This window comes from Sesamum indicum, linkage group LG2 (assembly GCF_026168435.1).
Source record: "Sesamum indicum cultivar Baizhima isolate 11 linkage group LG2, ASM2616843v1, whole genome shotgun sequence".
NCBI lineage: Eukaryota > Viridiplantae > Streptophyta > Magnoliopsida > Lamiales > Pedaliaceae > Sesamum > Sesamum indicum.
Window position 1 is genome coordinate 18256990 of NC_142658.1, and position 16445 is coordinate 18273434.

General features: G+C 32.6%; 2 protein-coding genes and 1 non-coding gene across 4 annotated transcripts; 1 reads left to right on the forward strand and 2 right to left on the reverse strand.

Annotated features, from left to right (window-relative positions):
- Positions 1-282: 282 nt before the first annotated feature.
- On the reverse strand, positions 283-6177 carry LOC105156094 (uncharacterized). 2 transcript variants are annotated; one of them, XM_088877728.1, is made up of 12 exons: positions 5982-6177; positions 5837-5885; positions 5353-5519; positions 4292-4948; positions 3778-3855; positions 3322-3413; positions 3106-3223; positions 2291-2382; positions 2109-2202; positions 1914-2002; positions 970-1271; positions 283-441 (listed from the first exon to the last, which is right to left on the reverse strand). In XM_088877728.1, the coding sequence occupies exons 1-12, from the start codon at positions 6012-6014 to the stop codon at positions 413-415; spliced, it is 1800 nt and encodes a 599-aa protein (XP_088733854.1). In that variant the 5' UTR covers positions 6015-6177; the 3' UTR covers positions 283-412. The 2 variants fall into 2 exon arrangements, with proteins under 2 accessions (XP_088733854.1, XP_088733855.1); XM_088877729.1 differs by having other exon boundaries at positions 5359-5519; positions 5982-6176.
- A 2286-nt stretch (positions 6178-8463) lies between these two features.
- TRNAA-AGC (transfer RNA alanine (anticodon AGC)) lies at positions 8464-8536 on the forward strand. Its single transcript has one exon. It is a non-coding gene; the product is annotated as a tRNA-Ala (tRNA).
- A 1326-nt stretch (positions 8537-9862) lies between these two features.
- On the reverse strand, positions 9863-12849 carry LOC105156095 (uncharacterized). Its single transcript, XM_011072136.3, has 3 exons — positions 12354-12849; positions 11763-11896; positions 9863-11048 (listed from the first exon to the last, which is right to left on the reverse strand). Exons 1-3 carry the CDS (start codon positions 12570-12572, stop codon positions 10247-10249), a joined length of 1155 nt encoding a protein of 384 aa, XP_011070438.1. The 5' UTR covers positions 12573-12849; the 3' UTR covers positions 9863-10246.
- Positions 12850-16445: the final 3596 nt, after the last annotated feature.

Genomic DNA, 16445 nt, shown 5'->3' on the forward strand with positions numbered 1-16445 from the left:
CTATATTTTATTGTTAGAGGTGTCAAGTTAAAATATTTTTATTTAAATAAAATTGATATCATATTTACTGATTTATAATTGTTAATGAACGTTAATTTTTATATGTATTTTAAAGAACACTTGTAAAAATTAGAACCAAACAAAACCTTTGTATTGCGTTGAGGATCCAAAAGATGCCTTTCAATTTCCTAATCATTGGGGAACATTATATATTGGTTCAGCTATCAAAACAGTTCATTGATTTCATCCCAACCTCAAGCAAATGGGAAATTACTACAAATATAAATAGAACCTAGTAAGCATCATAATAAATCTTAGCAAGTTTCGTCGAAACAACAGATAGTACAACTACATGATTTAAATCCAAAACTTCTGCCGGATTCATAGACCCGAGACAACTGCATCCCCACCACTATTCTTCACCGAATGTCGTCTTCTTTCCTGCACCAATTTCATAACAGAACTATTACATACAAGCAAAAACACAAATTCATTAAAAAATTAAATATCAAGAGTTGAAATACATCAGGAGAGAACAACACAAAATAGGTAGAAAAGTTAAGACTTATGGACCATAGTTCTTTTCCCTTATTTTTCCCTTTTATCCCTTGTACTAAGAAGCATGAACTTTATTTACAGGATTGGGCCATTTTAGCATGTTTATACATTACTGGTTTATTTGCATATAGTTTGTATTGGTATGGTATTTTACAAATTCCAGGTATATCACAAATAGAAAAGATGTTCCAACAAAGCAAAATCTATAATTTGAGTATACCAAACAGATAATTTAAAAGGTAATTTAAGAAAAAACAAAGCTGTCCAGTTATTCTATGCACCTAAAACTACTAATGAACACAGTTTTGTTGGTAAATGGTAAAACTGGCTCACTGCCCATGTACTTAAGTCACCTACAGAAATAAAGAGAAGGTGAACTAAAAAAATGTTGTCAGTGGACCCAGTACATACCAGTTCCAGCTGTAGCCATACTTGGTCTGCTGCTGGGAGTCCCTCGTCCCCTACCACCACCTCCAAACCTACCACCACCGCCACGTCCACCACCACGGCGACCGCCACTTCTCCCACCAAAGTCCCAGCCACCACCTCTCCCTCCACTCCTGCCACCACCTCTGCCACCGCCAGCACTATCTCGGCCATCACCTCTAGGTCTTGCCTCTTCCACTGACAAGGTACTCTCTCCAAATTCAGACCCATTTAATTCCAAAGCTTGCTTGAAGCCATTGCTGTCCTTAAAATCAAGATATGCCATCCTGTGAAAAGACCAGTAAAATTAATTAGCTAGTACAAGAAAACGGAGGCATAGAGAGAAAACAGGGAGTCACCTCATGTCAGGGCACCATGCCGTTAAATTACCGAGTTTACAGGTAAAAAGCTAAAGAATGGTTTCACTTAATTGATAAAATATCCTAAATCCAAGAACCTTAGAAACATCAGACAGAAAAATGCTATTTTCCAGGATCCGGAAGTAACTAAGAAAATCTGACTATGACGACCAAAAGTTAAGAGCAAATTTCCCTTATTGTGTTTATATAGGCAAGTGAGCAAATTTTCCTTTCTGAGTTTATATATATATATATATATAGAGAGAGAGAGAGAGAGAGGGAGGAATGCCATGCCGAGTCAATAAAAACTAAACTTCTACATAAATCAAAATAAAAAGTAGTTCTCGTAGCATTCTATTAGATGATTTGCAACAAACAAAATTATACACATATTAGGTCTTCCTCTAAATTTTACAATCAATTTTCAAAAGCAAGCACTTCCTATATGGAAGCTCTTCCGTAAAAAGTTTACACAGATCCCTTGATGCAATGTATTTAATTTAAGATAAAAACTTCAAAGACAAATAGCTTTAGCTTTGACAACAAGGTTACGAATGATAGAAAACAGACCCTTTTACAGCACCATCTTGATCTTTTGGAATGGAAACTCTTGTAATTTCACCACAAGAACCAAAATGCTCCTCCAGAGAGCTTCTTATCTGCAATTGGTATCATTAAAGTGATGATTTTGATCCAACAGGTGAGCTGTGAGCATGCAGAGGGGACCTATTCAGATACAAGGTTAAATCAACATACAACACATACCTGGTCTTCGCTATCATATTTGTTAAATCCACGAACAAATATTGTTTGTCCCTGAGCTCTCCCTCCCTTCTGGAACGATTGTGTATCTTTACCCCTAGGAACGTTAAATTGTATTTTAGTACATGGATCAAATGTCATTAACAACTCCAGGGAATATAAGACACAGAAAGCTGCAGTCATACCCACTATATGGGGTGTTGGCTCCTCTTTCCCTCGCAAGGTCAAGTCTAACAGAACGACCCAACAACTCTTCACCATTCAATTCACGGAGGGCCTACAAATATTTACACATGGTAGCTTTAATTGAGAATGCCACATAACCAAAGAAAAACCAAGATGTTTCTGAAGTAGGGCCAACCACGGATCACAATCCATGGGAACATCTCATCTCCACGAGGCTTATGTATTTCAGGAAATAATGCAGATGATATTTGTGGCTATCCTCAATATTGATCTTTCTAAATATTAAATGTGCCCCAGCAGCAAGATATAGATAGTTAACTGCACTAAAAATAGATAAGAAAATTATAGAGGTCGAAAGCACATTTCAATCTACCAACCTCATAAAAATCATATTACACATAATTCACTGTCTTCACATCTCCTTACAACTGTAATGTACCCATTCTCCACATCAGCTGAAGAAAACCATTAGATTTAACATGCACAACTCTATATGCAAGGAGGCTAATGTACAACTTTCACTTGAACAACAATGATGCCACCAAAGTAAAAGTTTCACTGATGATAAAGTGATATTACCCAAAAATATTATGAAGATTTTCTTCAGAAATAGAAATGAAAATAGCTACAGAAGTTTTAAGCTCAGTGTCATCAACTTCAACAAAAGCATTTAGAGATGTATTACGGATGTGTATGCATCTGTAAGAATGTATAATAAATTATTTGTGGGCCTTATACTCCACACATATGCAACAGGGAAAGGCATGAAGAATGAATCATTTAGCTGAGCCCCAAGTATGACATAGAAAAATACCTTCTCTGCTGCTTCTGCAGAAGCAAACTCAACATGACCAAAGCCTTTGAATGAGTTATCTGAGTTCATGGCAAAGCGTACATCAACAATTTCTCCAGCAGCTTTGAAGAAATTTTCACTGAAACATTACAAAACTGTCAAAAGTGGGGAACCAGGGGGGGGGGGGGGGCGAACCCTCCTGAAACAATAATCAATCTTCAGATATGTTAAACTTACACATCAGCTTGCTCAACAGAATAGGATAGATTCCCAACAAACAGAGTTTTGGAACCACTTGTCTGCTGTTTGGGAGTGGCAGGGGTATTGGGCTGCAGAGTGAGAAAAATACAAACATTATAAGGCAAGCATCAAGGGTGCTAAATGCAGAAGACCATTTCCCAGGAAGAAGTTTATTCAAGTGAACATTTTGGACTGTCTCAAGATGGAGATTTATGTTTCAGAAACTAGGTTTAAGTTTAACTTCCCAAAACTGCTCCCATCTAATCAGTTATCTAGATCATACGCAGTCCACACATGAATTGGCCTTTATATTGCGGGTATGATAGCAAATTGGCATTACGTAAAACATGATAATGTAGATATGAATTTGTTCCCTCAAACAACAGCACATAAGTATGATAAATCAGTTTCATAACACTAACACATGGGGCATACAGCAAAAAGATCACTCACAGTCTTTTCAAATGGGGAACCCCCTTTTCCAGCATTTTCCTTGGCCGTTGCAACATCGGTCATTTTTTCATCAGTATCCTGTGACAAGAAGAAATTCATGCATCGCTATGAACTAGATATCATAACAATCAAATGAAAAGTCAGTTCATCATGCATGCATAAATCGAAGCAACACTAAAGTTCGTCAACAAATGTTCACCAATTTTTCTCTCATACAGGGAAAAATTCGAAACCATGGATAGCACTAGGCTCTTATGTGGACAGCATTGGTTGGTGCATAGCATCGTATGGAACCGTTACGTTCACGAGATTCAGGACAGACCAATTGTACAGGTAGCAAACACGGGCAATACCTTATACGCTCCCAAACATCTTATAAGATTTTTTTAAAAGCTTATAACCTCACCCCAAAAACCCTCTAAAATTAGATGACAACTTGTTCAACATGTTTAAAAGTATAACCAAGAGAATATGCACATTAGAATCACAAAATAGTCGAGCAACATGCACTTACATCATCATCTGAACTGCTGCCTTCATTGTCTGATTCTGATTCTTCACTGGACTCATCTTTCTTCTTTGAGGCGGCTGCTGTGTTGTTTTTAGCCGCAACATCATCATCAGAGCCATCATCATCAGTGCTTGACTCATCTTTCTTTTTTCCAGTAGCAGCTACAGGGCCATTCTTAGTGGAGGCTGCAGGAGCTTTCTTTGTTTTAGCAGCATTGTCATCAGAACTGGTCTCATCTTCAGAATCAGATTCATCACCACTGGATTCATCTTTCATCTGGGTAGAAAGTACTGATTTCTTTTTAGTTGCAGGAGCTTTCTTGGCTGCAGTGACATCCTCATCAGAGCTGGTTTCATCTTCACTTGAAGAATCAGAATCATCACTTGACTCATCTTTCTTCTTGGCAGGAGCAACAGGGCCCTTTTTAGTCTGAGCCATAGGAGCTTTCTTAGCTGCAGCAACATCCTCATCCGAACTGGTTTCACCTTCCGCGGAGTCAGAATCATCACTTGACTCGTCTTTCTTCTTGACAGCAGCTACATGTCCATTCTTTGCTGCAATTGCTGGTTTGTTGTTAGGTGCACTAACAGCTTCCTCTAAGCCACTACTTTCATCTTCGGAATCTGATCCTACATGCCGATTCTTGGCAGATGCCTTAACCTGGTAACAGATCACACACACAAGATTTATATTATTAAAGTTGAGAGTAAGATAAGAAAAAATCAACGCATGGAAGAACAAGTCGTTTAAGCCATAAAAAACTCTAGGGTAATTAAGAAGATATTTACTATGGTACATGTTTATACAATGGTAATAGCTTTCACAGTACTTATTCATCTTGATTGTGTAACTTACCACTTGATTCATAAAAGTAGATTGTCAAAAAGATAATGGAAGTGCTTGCATGATTCTTATAGCCATAAGGCTAACTCGTTAAATAGTTCAAGAAGAGTAACAAGGAAAAACACACTTCAAATAATCAAACTCAAAAGGTAAAAAGAATAAAAGAAACAAAAAGCACAAAAAGAAGGCGAAAACAAATAGCAGGTAAATAGGCTTTAGACCTGGACCTGTTGCTCAGACTCTGAAGAGGTGTCATCATCGGAGGAAGTCTTGACTTTCTTTTTAACTGCCTTCTTCTCAGTCTTGACTTCACTTTTCTTTTCGTCCACCTTCTGCTTCTTAGCACTCACTGCTTGCTTCTCACTAGCATCCTCTGCTTCTCTCTTGCCTATTTTGCATGAAAATAAATCATATAAGCAAATAATTTATCATCATATTAATCCTAAAAATAACTTGATACTGATACACCACATAACACAAGGAAACAAACAAAAGGAACTAAACCTAAAGAATATAATAAAAAGAAATACAACGGCACAAAATGAATTAAACCGAAAAACAACAAACTAAAAGACAAAGGAACCGGAGAAACTAAAACCAGAACCCGCCGACCCACCCCTAAAAAGAAGAAGAAACCGCCGAAAGAAACCAAAACACTGAGCACAACACAGAACAAAAAATGGGACAAGAAAATGAAATTGTAACCTTTCTTTAACGGTTTGGTCGGGGCAGTAACAACGGCAGCAGCATCCACCTACAAAGAAGAAACCACCCAAAATTCAGACAGAAGTCCTCAAACCGATAAAAAAAAAATGACTTAATTTCGCGACAAAACAACGTGCTTTTTCACCTTGGACGCAGATTTCTTGGTAGATTTACCCATATTTAGAATATCTGAAGAATAAATCAACGAAAGAAGAGTCTGCTATTTCCAGATGGGAACGGCCAAGTGATATATATAGACTTCTCTGCCAAAACCCTAAGAAAGGTTTAGGGTTTATCGTGCAGCAGATATTTCAGCAGACTGAGAGTATGGAGAGAGTGTAGTTTGCTCTTTATATTATTAGGTTAAGATGTTGGACTATATTATTATTATTTTTTTTTAATTACACTCTCCTACCTTGAAATTTGGTATAAATATAAATAGACCTTATGTGATTTAGAAAATTATATCTAACACCCTAAAATTTATTTTCATCTAACAAATAAGTCTCTTAATTAGCTAAAATTCACCAAATTTATTGATATTAACTAAAAAATTGAATAAAAAATTATATTTACCTTTGATTGATTTATTACCAACTTATTGCAAGTCAAATAATTTAGTTCTAATTAACTACCCTTATAACGATGAAAATATGACTCTTCTCATGTATTAATGCGTGAATAAATATGAGGGTAATTTGAGTATAAAAATATTTATTTGACCTGCAATAAATTAGAAATAAGTCAATATAAGGTAAACATATATATATATATATATATATTTTTTAATATCAGCAAACACGGTGAATTTGACTAACAAAAGGACTCATTTATTAGACGGAAGCAAATTTCAAGGGTGTTAGATATAATTTTTCAAATTACATAAATTTACGTGTAATTACACAAAATTTAGGGAAAGAGAATATATTTATCCCTTTTTCTCGCGAGCACGTAAAAAAGAATTATTGTATGAGATTAAAAAGAACATAAATTTGAGAAGAAAATCATTATGTGGAATGAGAAATAAAAAAAAAAAAAAACATGTGGAATGGGAAGAGAGAAAAAAATAAATTTAAATTAAGAGTTTATGAAAAACGTGAAAGTTTGTAAAAGAAAAAAATGTGAAGCAATAGTTGAGAGAGTGGGTGAGATAAAAAAATTTATAATTGTGATATTATTAATAAATATTAAAATTATTACTCTAATCAATTTCTTTATGAATGGAATAAATAAATTAAAAGGATAAATTTGGTATTAAAAAATTGGCATGATAAAAAAAAATCTCTTATAGTTAATTAAAAATATTAAATAGAAAATCTTATTTTTTGTTATCGAACTTTAAGTTACGCAATTAATTATTTAATTTAAATGAATATTTGGACTATTTTGAATTAAAATGAATACTGATATTTCCATTAACCTATATTGGATATATATTTTTTCCAAAAATTTAAAATAAATGTGTTGTTTTCCATTATTTTATATCGATCTATTGTATTAGATATTTATTAACTTTATTCTTCTAGGTCAGATAATCAAAATTATATTTTCATATCAAGTATTTTTGCTGTGAATTATTATGATAATCTTTTATTAATTTTTAGAATTTAATTACTAGATTTATTAAATAATTTTCCGCTATATCATAATTAAGAAAGTATTTGTACTGTTAACAAATAATTTGAAATTGAATTAAGATGATAATTAGTATATTAATGAAGGACTATAAAATAAAGATTATATAAGTATTTTGAAACACATTTCAAATGGATTTTAGATATAAAAGTTTGTGTAAAAGAATACTAGAATGTTGTGTAGTTAGCATTAAATGGACTTTGGAAAAAAAAAAGAGTACATTTATAAAATTCGATTCATTATTATATCACCCATAACGTTCAAACTCAAATACTAATTCGATATATTGTTATTTTTTAATTTAATAAATATATTCAAAATACTATGGAAAATAAACTAATATCGACATTCGTGAGACTGAAAACCACAACTTCTTGATTGTGAGGCCTTCACCTCATAACCCATAGGCCACGATTCCAAGACCAAAATTGATTCCAAGAATATCTCATCGTTGTTTAAAAAATTACCAATACCTCTTGATTTAAACGATCGTCTAACAATTAGCTCAATTCATTCGATTTTTATTTTTATTTTTTTGTGAACTGACTAAATGTCTTTGTGGATTAAAAATTATAATTTTATTTATAATTTTTTAAAAAAATTTCATCCATCCCGTTCGATTTTTTTATAAGTTCTTAATTTTTTTTAAAAAGTAAAAAGATATAGTAAAGGCAAAGTTGGCAATTTCATACGTCCATTCAAAAATTACATAATAACATCAAATATTAGAAGAGTATTTATAATTTTTCAAATAATAAAAGAATAGTTGTAATTATATTAAATTTTAAAGAAGTTGATTGTAATGTAGCCGATAGCTAATTATAGCAATAGTATATATGCAAATGAACTTAAAATGCTTGTTCCATTTTCACTTCTTTCCTACATATTAATCACATATTAAGAGAATGAGTGTAATGACAGAATAATGTTATGCTTGACGTATAAGAACTATAATACTAGATTATGTATTATTTGAGCTAAAGCTTTGTATTGGGGATGTAGCTCAGATGGTAGAGCGCTCGCTTAGCATGCGAGAGGTACGGGGATCGATACCCCGCATCTCCATCTGTTGTGTTTTTTAAAAATTTGTCCACAATACCAACAATAGTAGTAATAATAAACTCGGATAAACTATTTTATTAAAATCAAAATTACACAACATCTACCTGTAAAGTTTCAAATTATAATAATAGATTTACTGATTTGTTTCGATAGCACATATTTTTAAATATTTTTTTCGTTGTCTTGATAGATTTCATATTAGCCTAATATTGAACACGTTTGAAAATATTAACCCAAGTTTCTCTATTTTAAATATGATCTTAAAAGGACAATAATTTTAATGATCAGATTTAAGGATAACTTGGCTTACAAACTTTAGTCGAAAAATTAAAAAACATGTATTGAATATTTCTTTTTAGCATACTATAAGTAATCAAATTTCATAATGAATTTAGTGTTTTAGACACAATCATTGCGTCCAACAAAAATCCATATTTGTGCAAATAATGTTAATGTTTTTTATGAGTGTATGTATAACCATCTAAAAAAATATGAACAACTTATGTAAACAACATCGTAGTTAGGGAGAAAATGTTGTCCCTAAATTTATTAACTAAGAAGAAGGGTATGTTGATGGCATAATTTGCTGAATCAAAAGTGTGAGACACCCTACCTTCCACTAAACTAAAACATGTGGGAAAGACATATTAAGTTGTCAATCATCATAGTAGAAAAGGATGTTTTTATGAGTGAAGGATCAAATGCATGATTGTGGGCTTGAAAACTTTTCTCTGTTTCCATGTTGCTGTACTTGGCAAAAAGCCCTTCACACCTTTTCTTGTTGCTGTTTGATAACAACCCTACCAAGAAACCCCATGTGCTATCAAGCATGAATTTAGATGAGAAGATTCTTCCATTGACTTTGGACTTTCCAACTTTTCTATGGGGAAATTGCACATGCGGATCCATCAAAGAAACAGTAGAGTTTAAATCTGGTAATTACATCATGTGGATTGAGAAGTGTAACTAAACATATAGAAGAAGACATGTTGGCTGTTAAATTATAAGCAGTATAGTTATATTTAAATAAGAATAAGACAAAAGTATACTATTACATATGAATAATAATGATTGAATTGAGATGAGAAAAGAGTGCAAAGAAATGGCTGTCTTTTTTTATCACTTTGAAGCATCCAAGATTCCACAGCGGGCCAAGAATTTGTCACTCCCCGTACAATTGGAAATTCCAGTTCGAGTAAAATAAGAAACCAAACATGATGAAAGGGAACTTCTATTTCTATACATAAAATTGCACATGCAAAATTCACTAAAGTATCATGACAGGTTGATTAAGTCAAAAGTGGAAGGCATGGAAATAGCACCAGAAAATAGCGCAAAAAGAATATATGTTGGATATATATAAAATACATGTATAACAAATACCCCTTTACCCTTGTCACCAAAATGAACAGACGAGCGAATCTAATATACATTTCCTATCAAGATCGCATGATGCATATACATGTCTGTCAATTCCCTAAAGAGCATAAAAAGAATAAACTCCAAGCTTATCATTCCCCAAGTCATCGACTCGGTAGGAATTAGCTTCAACTCTCACAAAGTTGAGAGTGAGTATCGTTCGGCCAAAAACTATAATAAAGAGCTATCCGATCTTTGTAAATGCTTGTTTCTTTGTTTACTCCGATCCTTGTCTGCTATTTCTCACAGAACTGAGTCCTGTAAAGTTCAAGAACGAAACAATAAAATATGAAACTAATCAAGTGCTGCTTTGTTTCTTCGAGTCATAGGCTTAGGGAGGCCATCGAAGATAGGTCTCGTAATGGCTGCAGTAGAAAGAGCCTGAAAATCCGGCTTCAAACTCCACCTTGATGTGGGCCATAAAGAGGACAATGTCCCATTGTCAGGATCCTGCAAACATGATGTACTTGATGATTTTCGTACTCCACCAACAATGTCGGTTATGAAAGAATCCCCCAGACCAATGGGAATTGGGTTCAGTACTCCTGCTTCACCATCAACTCCTCCTGAGACAGTTCGGTTGGCTGACTTGGGCCTAAGTGCCAAGTTTTTGCCTGTAATTGCTGAAATTGCGCTGCTATTAGTGTTATCCTCCTTCAGAAGTTTTTCTGGGGTCCGGGCAGTAAAATCAGCTTCAGATTTTTGACGCCGTCTCACCAACTTCTCAATCCATTTATCTGAATCGCTGCTCTCAGCTTCTTGCAATGAAACCTGATCCATGAGATCATCATTCTCTGACAGTAAAGCTACACTTTTTGATTTTCTATGCTGACTCAGTGGCGGGTTAGAAACAGGTGATGATTTGGCAAATGGCCCATCCTCTAGATAATGAGATCCCCCTTTCCAGAACACAGCCATTTCACAACCTTCTGCTGTACTTTTTCTGTCTTCTGGTCTAAGACCATAATAACCTCGCAAGCTGGTCATGGCTGGAGATACTTTTTGTTCTGAAGAAGATTTTAATCTCAATGATGGAAATGAATCAAATAAATCAGAGTGCCTACGGCTGGATGGGGTCTGCTGAGAGCTGCTTGGCCTGCAAGTAGATATCAATATATTCAAATAAGAACCCCTTCATACATTGTTATTATAAGTTCTTTTCTGGGGTAGGGGGATGGAAGGATTTTTAACTTCCAATACAGAATCCATCTAAGCCATCAGGTCAAAGCACCTTATGTGTAGTTAGGAGAAAAAGAAAAACACGGCATTTGCTTATAACTCTTCTCAAGTCCAACACCTAGGCAAGACCAATTTCTGGCACTGGTATGCTCCTCCAATTAAACTAGTCCAGCTTAAAATATCTGCAGCTTGCTAGTCCATTTCTCTCTCTACCCCAACAAAAACATAAATGCCCAGAAAGGAGATGAAGGAAAAACAACAAAGCACTGTAAATCTGTTATATAGGTTTTCAACAGCGAACTATGGGCATTTTAATGAGGATGCATGTGTATCAGAAACAAATCAACAACAAAGCTCACCTAATAATAATAGCCTTTCAAGAATTCAAGAAAGAAATCTGCCGACCAGTTTCTTCTTTCGTTCAGTATCATGCATACCATTACAAGCACATAACTGAATCACAAAGATTTTCGTAACTTATTTATTAACAAGGAGAATATGAAGTCACAAATATATAGCAAAAAGATCCATCTTATTAAATATATTCTTAACCATATTTTTATTAGGAACTTCAAATATGGAAACGTGGAACAGCAGACAAACTCGTAAATAATGAGAATGAATGCAGTACCGGGGAGGAGTATCTTGACTATTGCACAAGTTGGGGGAAGGGGGGTGCCTCCCTGGCAATGGTATTTGAAGTGTCTTGAGTGCAAACATTTGGAGATCTGTCACCAACCCATTTAGCCTCTTTATGTCTGCCACCTAGCACATTCAAAAATCAAATTATATAGTCATAAATAAAGAGTTGAGCTATCTCATAGTTCAAAGCAGAGCATTAAAAGTAGAAACGGTGACATAAACAAGTAGTACGCAATCAAAATGCAGAAGACCTAGAGGTTAGAGTAAACCAAATCAACACCATATTTCTTTTATCAATCATTATATCTTGCCAATGTCTAAGATCTTTTATCTTAAGAAGTTCCAAAATGGAGTGCAAACTACCAAAAATCAATGTACATTTCCGCGCAAGACCAATAAAACTAGCAGCTCATTTATTTACCACCAAATAACTAAATAAGACACCTCGACGCCGAGGAGAAAAATGAATACATATAGCATCGGATTGCAACGACGAAAACAACAAATAAGGTGGACAAATACGTAAGCTGATTAACCAAAACGAAATTCAAAAAAAAAAAAAAAGAGTATCCATCAATACCTCGACGCCGTATTTGATGGCGACGCCGGCGAGCGTGTCGAATTTGGAGACAGTGTGTATTATGCAATTCACCCCTCCATTAACTCCTCCGGCCAAGGCGGCGGACTGTGGAGATGCAATCGGAGCCGATCTCGGGTGTGGCGATGATCTAACCATTTGATGGTGCGAAAATTCCCCTTCTCCATCGTCATTTATTTGCAACAACCAATCGCCCTCCATCCGAAACAAAAAAAGAAAAAAAGAAACGCAAAGAATCAGAGAGTACGAGACAAGTTTTGAATCTGTACAGTCCGATACCAGTTATGACCTAATGCGAAATCAGCATCGGCGTGCGATCAGGGTCGAAATTTCATCAAATTTTGGGTAAATAATTTAGGTAAAGAGAGATTTAAGTGAGGGAGACTCCGCAGATCTGGATGAGAGTATTGCCGATGCGCTGCCGCTTCTCTCTCTTCCTCACGCCCTCTCTCTCTCTCTCTCTATCTCTCTCTCTGATTGTATATATACACACACATCTTTTATGGTTTATTTTGTTTCTTTTATGGTAATATTTTTCTTTTCTTTTCTTTTCTTTTTGGTAAAAAAATTGCATCCAATAAATTACATAACTAATAAATTACAACAAATTCTTTCAAACTTATCATATTTAATTATTCAAAATTACTAATTTCCCACTACATTCTACTTCACTCTAATTATTAAACGCTCCTTAAACTGTTTATAAATTTTCAAACAATCAAATTATATTTATAATTATAACAAAATCCATCATAAATTATTAATAAATGGAAGAATAATTATTTGGTGAGGCTCTTTTTTTCCCTCCACGAATATTATTTTTATTTATAGAAATAATTGATTTAGAAAAAGAAGAAAAAAGTGATGATTGGAAAAGGAATATTCTAATTGAAGAGAGAGAGAGAGAGAGAGAGGGAGAAGGTGTTTGTGAATATAATAAATAAATAAAGAATGAGGTGAAAGAAAGTCAACATTTTAAATGTGGGTTTGGGGTTAAAAAATTGAGTGTTAGCTGACGCCCCCACCGACAGCTTCCGCGTTACCTATTTCTACTACTACGACTACTACTCATTTTGGGACCATCACCAAAATATACTTCCAAACTCATTTTTTAATATTTCTTCATCTTACTATTATTATTATTATTAGGAATAATTACGCTCTCTTCCCATAAATTTATGGTGTAATTATACGTAAATTCTCCATAGCTTGAGAAATTACATTTAACACTCTTAAAGTTTACTTCCATCTAACAAATGAGTCTCTCTGTTAGCCAAAATTGACTAAATTTACTAATATTAATAAAAAATTTAAAAGAAAAATTATATATTAACTCTGACTTATTATTGACTTATCACAGATCCCATAAATATTTTATTATCAAATTACCCTCATACGCCTTTACGTATTAATACATTTGAAGATGTATATTTTCACCATTATAAATGTAATTTAGTCCAAAAAAATTTATTTCACTTGCAATAAATCAGTAATGAGTCAAATGGAGGGGGGGGGGAATATCAATTCTCATTCAATTTTTTTTTTTTATTAATAGCAGTAAATTCAACGAATTTTGACTAAGTGAAAGGATTTCTTTGTTACACGGAACCAAATCTCAGGAGTATTAGATGTAATTTTTCAAACTACAAAGAATCTATGTATAACTATATCAAATCTTAGAGGTGGGGATTGTAATTATCCCTTATTATTATTAGTAATAATAATGAAATAAAAGTATGGGTTTTTGCATGATAAAATTGGGCGTCCAAAGTCGTAACACCACCCTGTCCCAGTTTCAACTTTTCATTTGCATTGTAATGAGTGTGCCCAAAGAGGGCGTTGATTTAAATATTATCCCAATTAAATAAATCATATTGAGGTAGGGAACATGCTTCATTACGCGTCTCCACCAACAACAAATTTATATGTATTCTTAGTGGAGTTTAGAATCTTATCATTTAAGTTTAATTCTACTTAAATCTCCTCCAATAGTATCAAACTATACTTTTTTCAAAAAAAAAAGAAAATCTAAAATTATATTTACACCCACTCTAAAAATTCAATATTTACACATGATCTCCTTTCGTTACGATTTAGATGAAAAATACTGACGTCAATGAAAAAATTATATAATTTTCAATTTTACCCCTTATTTAACTTGTCGTGTAATTTTGCACTAACAACAAAAAAAAAGTATAAAAATATTAACATCAATCTGTAAATAATAAATTTTCAGATAAAATGTAAATTTAATTTTGAGAGTTTGTGGGGGAGAAAGTGTATCATAGGAATTAAAGGTATTATTTATATAAAATGAAGATGAAGATTGTATTAAAGTGAAAATTGAAAGAAGTAATAAATGGCATATAAGAGTGATAAATATAGCTTATAGCCTTCCATTTATTTAATGAAAAAATGAAAGTAGAGATAGGAGGATGGTAACAAAGCCTTATTTCCATAGAAAAACCAATGAGACAGAGAGAGGAGTTTGGCGAGTAGCACAATAAATGATCATCATATTTATCTCTGCAAACTACAACAAATTAACCAAAACAATCAATATCCCACTTTATGTGTATGTGCATATACCCCACTTTATTGGATACGGTTCAACCAATCAAAATTTCAATTTCATTGCTGTTACCACAAAATATAATTCAAAATTAAGAGTTTAAGAAATATAATATGCAATTGTCCCTACTTTTAGATTCATCGCTCCAAACAAAATTCAAAATCTTCATCCAAATGATATGTGATAGATTTAGATGAGATAGAAATATATAACTTTTTTATTTGTGTTTGAATGTGATGACAGTCCACGCAATATGCAAAAATGTTTAGGTAACAAATAAACTACAATAATTATAAAATGTGATATGTCCCTTTTGGAAAATAGAAAAATATGTTTGATATGTGAAAAAAAATAAGCTAAAATGCATAAAACTCCCTATGTTTTAAAAAGTCTGCTAAAACCCCCTCTCTAGTTTAAAAATAGACAAAAATCCCCCCTCTGTTTTCTTAAACGTAACTCAATTGCCCTTCTCCATTAAATCCAACTAACAACGTTAAATTTTTTATAAAATGACCGTTATACTTTTATTTAATATATATTATTTCTTATTTTAATCACTGTTGGATCTCTTTGATCAAATAATGATTATTAGATCAAAATAATTTAATCTCAACAGTTATATTTTTTAAAAATAAAAAATTTGAATTTTAACAAATTATTTAATTTATATTATATTTAAATAATTTAAAATTATATAAAAAATTATTATTATATACATATATAAAGTTCAAAAAAAAAACACTTCGCGTACCCCCAACCCAATAACCGCCACTCCTACCCGCCAACCCCGCCCCCTCATAGATGGGGGCGATCAATTTTTTTAATTAATAAGAATAATTTAAATTATACTTTAAATTAATTTAAATATATAATTAATTAAAGATAATTTTACATAATTATAATAATTATTGTATTTAAATTAAATTAAATATACATGTTAATTAATTAAATTTTTTTTAAACATATAATTAATTAAGGATAATTTTAGATAATTTTTTAATTTCTAAATTTTGAATTTTAAAATAACAAAAACATTATAAATTAAAAATAATTCATTGAAATATTAATACTATATAATTTTCATAATTATTAATATTTATATTAGTTAAGATACTTTAAATTTAAAAAATAAATTTATTATAATAAATTTTTATTGTTAATTTAATTTAATATTTCAATTTGAAATATAAAACTTCAACATTTTATATAGTTTTTTTTATCATATTTTTAAGTAAACATATTTTAAAAAATATTTTATTTTCAGATAGATGAAAATACAAAAAAATCCTGAAAACAAGTAAAAATTCATATATGTGAAATTATATAAATACAATGAGGGTATTTTTGTCAAAGAGACCCAACAATAAGGTAAAAAAACAGTTAAAAAACAACCCCAAACGGGCCTGTGTGACGCATCTTCTGTTAATTACTAAAAAAAGAGGTGTTTTTGGCTGAATTTTACAAAATACAGGAAGATTTTAACCTATTTTGAAACACGAAAA